At 50.1% G+C, this 11582-nt stretch overlaps 1 protein-coding gene across 4 annotated transcripts in view; it reads right to left on the bottom strand.

Annotated features, from left to right (window-relative positions):
- The window catches only part of BCL6 (B-cell CLL/lymphoma 6), a 49998-nt gene that overhangs the window by 10635 nt on the left and 27781 nt on the right, over positions 1–11582 (bottom strand). For all 4 annotated transcript variants that reach the window (XM_015415233.1, XM_015415236.1, XM_015415234.1 and 1 more), the window contains exons 3-5: positions 11326–11498; positions 10468–10689; positions 4706–5686 (exon numbers count right to left, since the gene is read on the bottom strand). In XM_015415233.1, coding sequence (XP_015270719.1) covers positions 4706–5686; positions 10468–10689; positions 11326–11486 — 1364 coding nt within the window. In that variant the 5' untranslated portion in view covers positions 11487–11498. The remainder of the gene's footprint in view (positions 1–4705; positions 5687–10467; positions 10690–11325; positions 11499–11582) is intronic.

Raw genomic sequence — 11582 nt, 5'->3', positions numbered from 1 at the left:
CCCCCCCCCAATAGCTAGCAATCCAAAACAGTCCAGTGGCACCTTTAAGACCAAGTTTTATTCAGGCACAAGCTCTCCCTCCTCTGCGAGGGCAGATCTGTGTGCTCCCCCCCCCCCCAAGCTAGCAATCCAAAACAGTCCAGTGGAGCCTGAGCGGTGGGTGTTGCCTTCTGACACACTTCTGGTGATGTCAGGGGGTGTGGCATATGCAAATAAGCTATGCTAATGAGCTCCTGCACCTCTTTTTCTACGAAATAACCCCTGATCAACATCATACATTTAATTGGGCTACACAGGTCAGGACACCCAGTATATACAGAATGATTTTGTCCAACAGAGGTACTGTTTTGACCCACGTGATTGAGTCCCAGGAACGCCTGAGAGACTCGCAAGGTTTTTTTGGGGTATAAGCTCTTGGCGTGATCTGGGGCTGTGCAAAGAAAGGCCTAGCAGGCCCAGGGAGCCTGAGTAGTGGTGTGAGGAGGCCAGGCCTACAACTCCCAGAAGCCCCTGAGAGGTTTCGGCGCCAATTGTAGCCAATCACAGAGAAAGGAGCTGCAGTGGCTCAAGTGGTTAAGATGCAGAACTGCAGGCTGTGGAAGGTCGGTAGTTCAGCAGTTCGAGACCCGGGTTGCCGCATGACGGAGTGAGCTCCCGTCTCTAGTTCCAGCTCCTGCCAAACTAGCAGTTTGAAAGCAGGAAATTGCAAGTAGATAAATAGGTACCACTTCAGTGGGAAGGTAACAGTGTCCCGTGCGCCTTGGTGTTTAGTCATGCCGGCCACATGACCACGGAAACGTCTTCGGACAGCGCTGGCTTTGAAACGGAGATGAGCACCGCAACCCTAGAGTTGGATTCGACTGGCTTTCGAGCAAGGGAACCTTTACCTTTACCTTACAGAAGAAGAGCTGGTTCTTTCTTCCAAGAGAGCAGGGCCAGAGGGAAGGCTGCTGCAGGGAAGAGACCCTCACCCCGAGAGGACGGGTGAGCAGACTCAGGCCCATCTGAGGCAGTGGACTAGGGACTGGGAGTCTAGTCGCATTAGGGCATTTGGTTTCTTTTCCCTTCACCCCCTTACTGCTATTCTTCTTCCCCCCTTGTTTCTTTCCCATATTGGGCGGACCCCCTGCAAAATTAAACCATTTATTTGTTGTTCGCTCTGCCTGGTCCTCATGCATCTTATTCGGCCAAACGCCCCACGGTGAGCCATCACAGCTTTCCAGAGTCAAAACTCCCCTCATCGGGAACTTTTGCTCTCGGAAGCTCATTCTTCTAAAATATTGTCATTCCCTAAGGGGCTACTAAGGAGCTGCGGTAGCTCAAGTGGTTAAGACGCTGAGCTGCAGGCTGTGGAAGGTCAGTAGTTCAGCAGTTCGAGACCCGAGTGTGCCGCATGGCGGAGTGAGCTCCCGTCTCTAGTTCCAGCTCCTGCCAACCTAGCCGTTCGAAAGCAAGAAATTGCAAGTAGATAAATAGGGAACACTTCGGTGGGAAGGTAAACAGCGTTCCGTGCGCCTTGGTGTTTAGTCATGCCGGCCACATGACCACGGAAACGTCTTCGGACAGCGCTGGCTCTTCGGCTTTGAAACGGAGATGAGCACCGCAACCCTAGAGTCAGATTCGACTAGCTTTCGAGCAAGGGAACCTTGACCCTTAAGGGGCTACTGGATTTAGATCTAGTTGTTCGACCACAGGCCAACACGGTTGCCCTCCTGAAATTATTTTGACACACGGTTTTCCTATGGGAGAGTGCGGTTGAGCAGCTACTGTGGAGGAGAATACGGGCGGGGGGGCTGCAAGGGGGGGGAGAACCGGCAGCAGAAATCCCACCCGCAACCTTGCTCACTTTGTGGGATTGGGCCCAGTCATGGGCACTGCCTCTGATGTGCAGCTCTTGGCATTCATTTGAGTTCTTTTTAACAATGCAACCACCCAGAATGATTCCGTATCTGGATACGGTGGGTCTACATCAACCTTCCAGCAACAAATCATGATTGGGATCACAACACCAGAAGACAAACTGGAAACCCAAATTTCAAACTGGGAACAAACAGTAGAACAATGAAAAGATTCCGCTTCAACTATATAGAGGTCTCTTTTTCAAACCACAGTGGCCAGAAAACGGAATACCCTACAGATGGGTATTCCCTGAAGGACTGAGTTTCAACTATGAGGACAAAAAATTCAAGATTGACTCTGTTCCTAAAGCAAATAAGTTTATGGCCCAATTTTCAAAGCCAAATCAAAAGAAAAAAGAAAAGAAGATGAAACTTTCTGCGTAGGAGGAAGTTGTCGAAGAATCCTACTCAACAAGCACTAGAGTTCTAAATCTTCAGAGACTTTGGAATCTGAAAAAGGAGCAGCCGCTCCCAAACCTTGGACAAGAAATGCAAAAAGAGAAGACTCTGAAACTAAAATAGATGTTTATGCAGTTTTTGTAAAAACGCTATCCGATGCTAATTTTTATTCTCAAACTTTTATTTACAATGCTACCTTAATATTAGTAGGTGATGCAGTTAAAAATTCATGCAGTCCAGATCGTGGCACCTGTTAGCTCCACTGCCCCAATCCCTAGTAGAACTGTAGTGAACAGTGTATAAAGTTCCACTCCCCTACTCCTGTAGCTTTAGTGATGTAGTAATGGAAAAACAATAAAATATTTACAAAAAAACCAAAATTGCCAGATTGCCCCCCCCCCTCCAAAAAAGCCTTCAGAATTTTAACTGTTAAGTCTAGATTTTGGAAAGAGACACGGCACCATAATTCAGGTTTGGGGGGGGGGGGAGACTGGATTTATACCCCGCCCTTCACTTGGCGTCTCAGAGCGGCTTACAAACTCCTTCCCCTTCCCACAACAGACACCCTGCGAGGTAGGTGGGGCTGAGAGAGCTCTTGACAGAAACGGCTCTTTTTCAAGAACAGCTCTGGCAGAACTATGGCTTGCCCAAGGTCATCCAGCAGCTGCAAGTGGAGGAGTGGGGAATCAAACCCGGTTCTCCCAGATTAGAGTCCGCGCACTTAACCACGACACCAAACTGGCTCTCCCCGCCCTTCACTACCCAAAGGAGTCTCAAAGTGGCTTACAAACTCCTTTCCCTTCCCCTCCCCACAACAGACACCCTGTGAGGTCAGCGGAGCTGAGAGAGCTCTGACACAAACTGCTGTTTTTCAAGAACAGCTGTGACAGAACTATGGCTTGCCCAAGGTCATCCAGCAGCTGCAAGTGGAGGAGTGGGGGAATCAAACCCGGTTCTTCTAGATTAGAGTCCTCGCACTTAACCACTACACCAAAATGGCTCATTATATCTCTCTGTAGTCCTTCCTCAAACCCCACCCGTTCCAGTCTCCACCCCCAAAATCTCCAGGAATTTCCCTCGCCTGGAGCCGGTAACCCTTCCGGGGTCACAAAAGAGAATTACCGTAAGAGGTTTCAAAAACTTTACTCCCAAAACCTGGTGTGGGGTTCCAAGTTGGGGGGGGGGAATCTCACCGCAACCACGAAATCAGACGGAGACTGAAACTGAGAAGGAGCCAGAAAAGATTCGTTACGTGTCAGGGCGCGCCAATGGAGCTTAAGATCACGAATTATCCTACCACAGGATTCCCCAGTATTATGTGTGGGTGTGAAAGTCGGACGATGAGGGAAGCTGACGAGGAAGAGAGTTGAGTCCTTTGAGACGTGGTGTTGGAGGAAGGTGTTATGAAGACTGTGGACTGTCAGAAAGACCAATCGGCGGGTCCTAGATCAAACCAAGCCACAACTCTCCCTAGAAGCTAAAGCGACCAGACTGAGGTCATTATACTTCGGTCGCGTTATGAGAAGACAAGAGTCACTGGAAAAGGCAGCCGTGCTCGGAAAAGCGGAAGGCGGCAGGGAAAGCAGGAAGACCCAACAGGGGATAAAAAGGTAAAGGTAAAGGTTCCCTTGCTCGAAAGCCAGTCGAATCCGACTCTAGGGTTGTGGTGCTCATCTCCGTTTCAGAGCCAAAGAACCAGCGCGGTCCGAAGACGTTTCCGTGGTCATGTGGCCGGCATGACTAAACACCAAGGTGCACAGAACGCTGTTCCCTTCCCACCGAAGGGATACCTATTTATCTACTTGCAATTTCTTGCTTTCGAACGGCTAGGTTGGCAGGAGCTGGAACTAGAGACGGGAGCTCACTCCGTCATGCGGCACACTCGGGTCTCAAACTGCTGAACTACCGACCTTCCACAGCCTGCAGTTCAGCGTCTTAACCACTTGAGCCACCGCAGCTCAACAGGACTCAAATCAAGGGAGACACAGCCTGAAGTCTGGAAGACCAGAGCAAGGCTGTTGATGATAGGATGTTCTGGAGATCATTAATTCAACGAACATTAAGAAAAGCCATGTTGGATCAGGCCAACGGCCCATCCAATCCAACACTCTGTGTCACACAGTGGCCCAAACCCAGGTGCCATCAGGAGGTCCACCAGCGGGGCCAGAACTCCGGAAGCCCTCCCACTGTGTCCCCCGAAAGCACCAAGACGACAGAGAATCACTGCCCCAGACAGAGTGTTCCTATCTATATCTTGTGGCTAATAGCCACTGATGGACCTCTGCCGCATATGTTTATCCAGCCCCCTCTTGAAGCAATCTAAAGGGTCACCATAAGTAGGCAGCAACTTGACGACTCGTAGGACACACCCACTCCCGGGTCCCAGCCGGACACTCCCCTCCACTCACCTGTTCACGATACCGTTGAGCCTGCTCGCCTGGGGAATCGTCGAGTCTTCCCCGTTGACGATCATTTTGGTGGGCGATTGCACGTCTAAGTTCTCCGGCTCCATGGGCTGCTGGCAGGTCAGGGTGGGCATGTACGAGCGTGGAGACAGGTTCCCCGCCTCGTTCTGGTCGGACCCGTCCTCCTTGGCGCTCTGGTTCAGCGAGTTGAGGACGATGAACTTGTACTTCTTCCAGTTGCAGGCCTTGGGGTCGGAGGGGCTCTTGGCCGACGGGGAGCCGGAGCTCTGGCCGATGCGCGCGTTCTTGCTGCTGCTGGACTCGGTCGGCGAGTTGGGTTGGCAGTCTGATTTCTGGGGGCTCTGCGGGCTGGTGAGCCCCTTGCGGTTCGCGGGGCCGTTCGTCGGCTCAAAGTGCTGGCTCATCTCTTCCTCCCCGGAGGACTTCTCTTCCTCCTTGCTCACCTTGTCGCAGACGAAGTAGGGGGCGCCGTGAGCGAGGGGGGCCGCCGGCTTGGGGCCCGGGCTGTAGTGTGTGTCGCTCTTGACTTCTTCGGCCGCGGCCTCTTTCGGGGAGTAGACGGAGGCGTGGCACGCGCTGGGACAGACGTCGGCGACGGGTCTGGCGTACTCGGGGGGACCCGCCCGGGAGGTGTTGCACGGCAGCGCCCGCTCCCGCGGGAAAAGATTCGCTCTCGAAATGTCCGACAAGGGCATTCTCGACTCTCGCAGTTCTTCGTCTGAGAAAAGATAGCTGTTGACAGGCATGGGGCTGTATCCAGTGTAGGAGAGGGGGGAGCCGGACAGGCCGCTGTACAAGCTGGTGGCGAAGGCTCGCCCGTCGCAAATCGGCCCGTTCCGAAGAGGCATGCTGCTTTCCGACATGTCCCGGGTCCTGTATGCCATCATCTCGGGGTGACTCAGCATCCGGCTGGCCAAGAACTCTTCCCGGGGAGTTTTCACAGAAGACATCATCTCCGCCTCACTGAACGTGCAAAGAGAAAGAGAGAGATGTTGTATTAATACATAGACAGTGGTCCCCCCTGCGCATTCCTTGGAGGGCAAAGGTGACAAACAAGTATTGGAACGCATAAAACCAGACATGCCACTGGAAGGGGAAAAAAATCATTAAACTGCGACTGAGTTATTTTGGCCAGAACTCACTAGAAAAAAAGTAATTCTGCTTGGGTTGGTTAGTGGTAAAAGGAAACCGGGCTGCCAAAGAACCCGGTGGCTAGACCCCGTAAAAGTCGACACCAGCCTGAGCGTGGAACGACTCAAAGAAACGGTACAAGATCGGAAAACGTGGAGAGAGCCGGCCCGTAGAAGCGCCAAGAGTCAGGCACGAATGAATGGATAACAACAACAGTGGTCCTTCACTATGCCTCAGTAGCAGAGTATCTGCTTGGCATGCAGAAGGTCCTAGGTTCAATTCCCACCATCTCCGGTTTAAAACGACCAGACAGGAGGCGACGGGAAAGACCTCCGCTCGAGATCCTGGACAGCTACTGCCAGTCTGAGTAGACAAAACTGACTCTGATGGACCCAGGGTCTGGTTCAGTAGAAGGAGGTTTCGTGTGTTCGTTGATCAAAACGTGTGTTTCTTTCTTCCTGGTCTGAGAAAGAAAATGCCTCTGTGCTGCCCTGGAGAGCTATCGGACAGCCAGTTTGGTGTAGTGGTTAGAAGTGCAGACTCTAATCTGGGAGAACCAGGTCGGATTCCCCACTCCGCCACATGCAGCCAGCTGGGGTGACCTTGGGTCAGTCACAAGTTCTCTCAGAGCTGTTCTCTCAGGAGCAGTTCTCTCAGTGAAGGGTGGGGTATAAATCCAATCTCTTCCTCCTCTTCCTTCCTCCTTTGCGTAAATGTTTAGTGTACCTTAGATTCAGGTGGGGTAGCTATGTTGGTCTGAAGCTACAGAAGAGAGTTTGAGTCCAGGGGCACCTTTAAGACCAACAAAGTTTTATTCTGGGTAGAAGCTTCCGTGTGCGAGGCACACTTCTTCAGTCACAGTGAAACAGAAGTCACCAAACTTTGCACCAGGATAAAACTTTGTTGGTCTTAAAGGTGCTACGGGAGTCAAGCTTTGTTCAGTGTACCTGTAAGAATAGGCACTTGATAGCTTTACGTCACAGCAGTATGATATGTGATTAGAGATGTGAAGGCCTGGGAAAAGACCGGAAAAATTCGGGGGGAAAACCTGTTTTTCCCCTCGTTTTTTTCCTGAAGCCTTTTTTTTGTTTTTTTCCTGAAAAATTGAAAAAAGAAAAGAAAAAAAATTGATTATGGGGCATTTTATTTTAACACGATGAATAAAATATTTTAAGACAAGGTGTTCAAATATTTTCCAAATCATTTCTAAAAAAATAGGTATGGTACCAGATTGATCTAATTGCTGTGCACTGAGGACAAGCAAGTCCTAGGTTACAAACGGAACTCTCCAATGCAAGAACAAGATGCATTTCTTCCTTTAGGAGGTGCTATTGTCATAAGAAAAGAAAAAGGCTTCAGTTTTGTTTTTGCATGTGGGTGGGTATTCTGTTTGTAATAATTGTTTGGATACACTACATTTTCAATAGGCTAGTTGTGATAATTTCATGCCAAGTAAAAAGGTCCATAGTCATATTTCATGTTCCTAAAGTAACAAAATGACTTTCAATCTGGAAAAGAAAAAAGAAGTGCTCATGTAGCATTTTTTTTCCAATTTTTCCGAAAATTTCCATTTTTTCTGGGGGAAAAAACGGGGGAAAACTGGGGTTTTTTCCAAGCTTCAAAATTTCCGGAAATCTTACATCTCTATATGTGATATTGCTGCCCCCTCGTTTCTGCGCAGTTATGTTTCCCTCTCTGTTATGTTCTCAAGAGGTATCCATGCTTTTAACACCAGGGGAAAAAAGCAATCATCTTATCACTGGATTTTCCTTAGAAGCTTCAACTCTTCACCTGTATCCTGCTAAGCCCTGGTTATCTCACTGTTGTCTGATTCAGCGTATGCATCAAAGGAACTGTACGTTTGTTTGGACACTGGGCCTTTTCATTCCATGTTGGAAGTGGTGGATAAAGAGAAGAAGAAGAGAAGAGATAGGATTCATACCTCGCCCTTCACTACCCAAAGGTGTCTCAGAGCGTCTTACAAACTCCTTTCCCTTCCCCTCCCCACAACAGACACCCTGTGAGGTCGGTGGGGCTGAGAGAGCTCTTGACAGAAACTGCTCTTTCTCAAGAACAGCTCTTATCAGAACTACGGCTTGCCCAAGGTGATCCAGCCAGGTGCAAGTGGAGGAGTGGGGAATCAAACCCCGGTTCTCCCAGATTAGAGTCTGCGCACTTAACCATGACACCAAATAAAGTTTTGTTCATAAGAAAGAGCTGTGTTGACTGTCTCGCAAATGAGGTCATACCTCAGGGCCCAAAACAGGCTCAGTCAACATGGCAGAAGGCGAAAACAGAAATGAGTTAGACTCCGCTCAACTAGAGAAGGATACGAAATGTCTTTCCTGGAGTTATGGGACAAGCTTTCAAAATGTTCTCTAAAGTAAAGGTAAAGGTAAAGGTTCCCTTGCTCAAAAGCCAGTCGAATGCGACTCTAGGGTTGCGGTGCTCATCTCCGTTTCAAAGCCGAAGAGCCAGCGCTGTCCGAAGACATTTCCGTGTTCATGTGGCCGGCATGACTAAACACCAAGGCGCACGGAATAAAGTAATAAGATGTAATACCACATCCCCCCCCCCCAAGTCATCTCCTTCCTGAACTGAAAAGCCCCAAACGCTTCGGCCTTTCCTCCTAGGGAAGGGGCTGCAACCCCCTCGTCATCTTTGTCGCCCTCCTCTGCATTTTTCCCAGCGCTGCAACATCCTTCCTGAGATACGGTGACAAGAACTGTGCAGAGGGTGCGGTCAGACAGGATGCCGAAGCGGTTTAAACTGCTCCGGTTCCAATCGGATTATATTTGATCCGGGACAAGTGCGATCACGCTTACCTCCCTCACCGCACAGCACATCGCTCCCGGGCGTCCACACTACAGGTGTGCAGCAGCGCGCGTCGGCAGTTCCCTCCCCCCCCCCAATGTTTGCGCATGCACATAGACACCCATCCATATCATTGAAATCTTCACGCCAAAAGCATGCCCTGAAGCGAACACTTCCCTTTAAACTCTTACAACGAAACTGGCCTCCGTGAGGTCCCGGACTCGTCTAAAGCCTAAAACTAGGCACCGTCTTTTAAAATTTGTTTTATTAACGCTGGGCCGATGCTTCGCCCAAGCACATATCGCCGACGCTAAAATAAAACGGCAGACAAAAAGCGGAAGCCTCGAGCTTCCGAGCGGAAGTGGCTCTACACCAGCAGAGGCGCGATCACACGCCAGGAAAATGTGGCTAGAACCGCAGCAAGGACAAAAAAGAGAAAAGGGGAAAAAACTGAACCTAAACCTAGAATTCAAAACCTAAAAAGGTTAGTCAAGAATAGAAGAGGACCAACTCTAAAAAACTACTTATAAAATATACAAAAATATACATGTATTTATTCAACACAAATTAAAATAACAAGCAAGGGCCCATTCATACCTCATATACAAATATAGAAACATACAAGGCCTAATAAAGTAGACCTAACGCGTTTCGGCCTTTACAGGCCTTCCTCAGAGGTCTAATACAGACAGACCATGTTGGCTGATATGTACAAATACACACAATCATACATATACAAAAATATGGAATAAAGACCAGAACACAATTGTTCCAAAGTTTAACCACTGGGCAAAGAAAAGGAATACAAAAATACAAATGAAGCCAAATGTTCCCAATAAAACGTTCCTAATCTCAGAAGAACATATAAGTTGACCAGAGAGAAGTACTACTGGACAGGTGATTACACTGGAGGCTTCATTTGTATTTTTGTATATTTTATAATCAGATTTTTAGAGTTGGCCCTCTTCTATTCTTGACTAACCATTTTAGGCTAGAACCGCAGCACCAGGAAAACACCACTTGGGGACCTGGTAGCAAAATACTCCGGTTTAAAGGGGGTTTGAGCTGGCTGGCAACGGCTAGGGATGGGAGGCAGGTGCTGGCTGTGTGATTGCGCGTAAATAGTCCGTTTCTAACTGGCACGTATCCCGGCTCAAATTTATTTATTTATTTATTTATTCTGGGATTTGTATCCCGCCCTACCCATACGGCCCAGGGCGGCAACAAGCGGCAAACGCCGAGAATAAAACACACATTACATTAAAAGCTTAATAAATAAGAACTAAAATTGGTGCTCTACAGTACATTTTAACATTTTAACATTTAATTTAGACTCAAGATAGACGAATCTCATTTGCGGCTGATGATATCCAAGTTCGGGACGCCCGAGTGGTGTTCCTCTTCAGGGCAGCGTCTCTCCCTACCCAAGGCCAGGTAGATGGAAAATCGGCCACAGCGATGGTATCGTGGCAGTGGCGGCGGCTCCTACTCAAAAGCCTGGCGGAAGAGCTCCGTCTTGCAGGCCCTGCGGAACTGTACAAGGGCCCGCAGGGCCCGGATCTCCACCGGGAGCTCATTCCACCAGGTAGGAGCCGCCACCGAAAAAGCCCTGGCCTTGGTTTGGGTGAGCTTGATGTCCCGGGGGCCTGGGACCTGAAGGAGGTCCAGGCTCCCAGATCGCAGCGCTCTCGGGGGAACGTACGGGAAGAGGCGGTCCCTCAGGGCCCATCTGTCCGCACCCACAGCATTCCAAATGAACGACATTAGAAAGCGGAGGTCACCAACACCGCCGGGCTCACCTGGCGCTGAGGAGCCTGCGGCAGGTGTCCACGACATGTTCCATCTGCAGGTAGAGGGCAGTGGTCATGACGGCCATGATATTGCTCTCCCTCAAGTTGAGGCGGGAGGTGTACATGAACTCCAAGAGGATGCCAAAGCCTTCGGGGTTGACCTCCGGATCCAAGTTGATGATGTTCAAGTTGCACTTCAGCTGGTCCGTGAAGATGCTGTAGAAAAGGCCACTGGCGGGAAGGAAAAGCGAGAAACACAGTCGATTATTCCGAAGGCTCGCATCTCGCCTGGCGACCCCAAAAGGTCTTCGGTGCAGCTTACAAATACAGTTCCAGAGTCACCTGGGGCTTCCATTTCTCTCCACTCCAGGCCAACGGACAGACTCACTTGCGCCGTGGCTCAGTGGTAGAGCCTTTGCTTGGCATGCAGAAGGCCCCAGGTTCAATCCCCGGCATCGCCAGTTAAAAAGGACCGGGTAGGTTAAAAAGGTCTACTGAATCAGACACTGGGCCCATCAAAGTCAGTATTGTCTACTCAGACTGGCAGCAGCTCTCCAGGGTCTCAGGCAGATGTCTTTCACATCACCTACTGCCTGGTCCTTTTAACTGGAGATGCCGGGGATTGAACCTGGGACCTTCTGCATGCCAGGCAGAGGCTCTTCCACTGAGCCAAGGCCCCTTCCTACAGCTCTCCAACGTCTCAGGCAGAGGTCTTTCACATCCCCTCCTGCCTGGTCCTTTCAACTGGAGATGCTGGGGACTGAACCTGGGACCTTCTGCATGCCAAGCAGAGGCTCTACCACTGAGCCACTCAGCTTCCCCCCCCCCTTCTTCTTTGCCAGGATGATGGATAATGGCACCCCTCACCTGCAGGCCATCAGGACTGTTTTGTGGGCTCGGAACTGCTCCCGGTTGACGACAATCACCACATCCGTCAGGATGTCCCTGCTCCGCAGGCGATTGAGGTTGAGAAGGACGTCACTTGCGTGTCGGGTGAACTGGATGCAACTGTCTGCCGGAGACGCCATCTTGTGTCTGTCCTGGGGGGAGACAGAAGGGAGTAAAACGGAAAGCCGTGAGTGGGCAGGATGACGCCGCAAACAGGTCTCGATCACTGATGGTTT

Source organism: Gekko japonicus, unplaced genomic scaffold (assembly GCF_001447785.1).
Source record: "Gekko japonicus isolate JY-2015 unplaced genomic scaffold, Gekko_japonicus_V1.1 scaffold210, whole genome shotgun sequence".
NCBI lineage: Eukaryota > Metazoa > Chordata > Lepidosauria > Squamata > Gekkonidae > Gekko > Gekko japonicus.
Note: the sequence above shows the minus strand (reverse complement) of the source record. Positions and strands in the feature narration are given on the sequence as shown.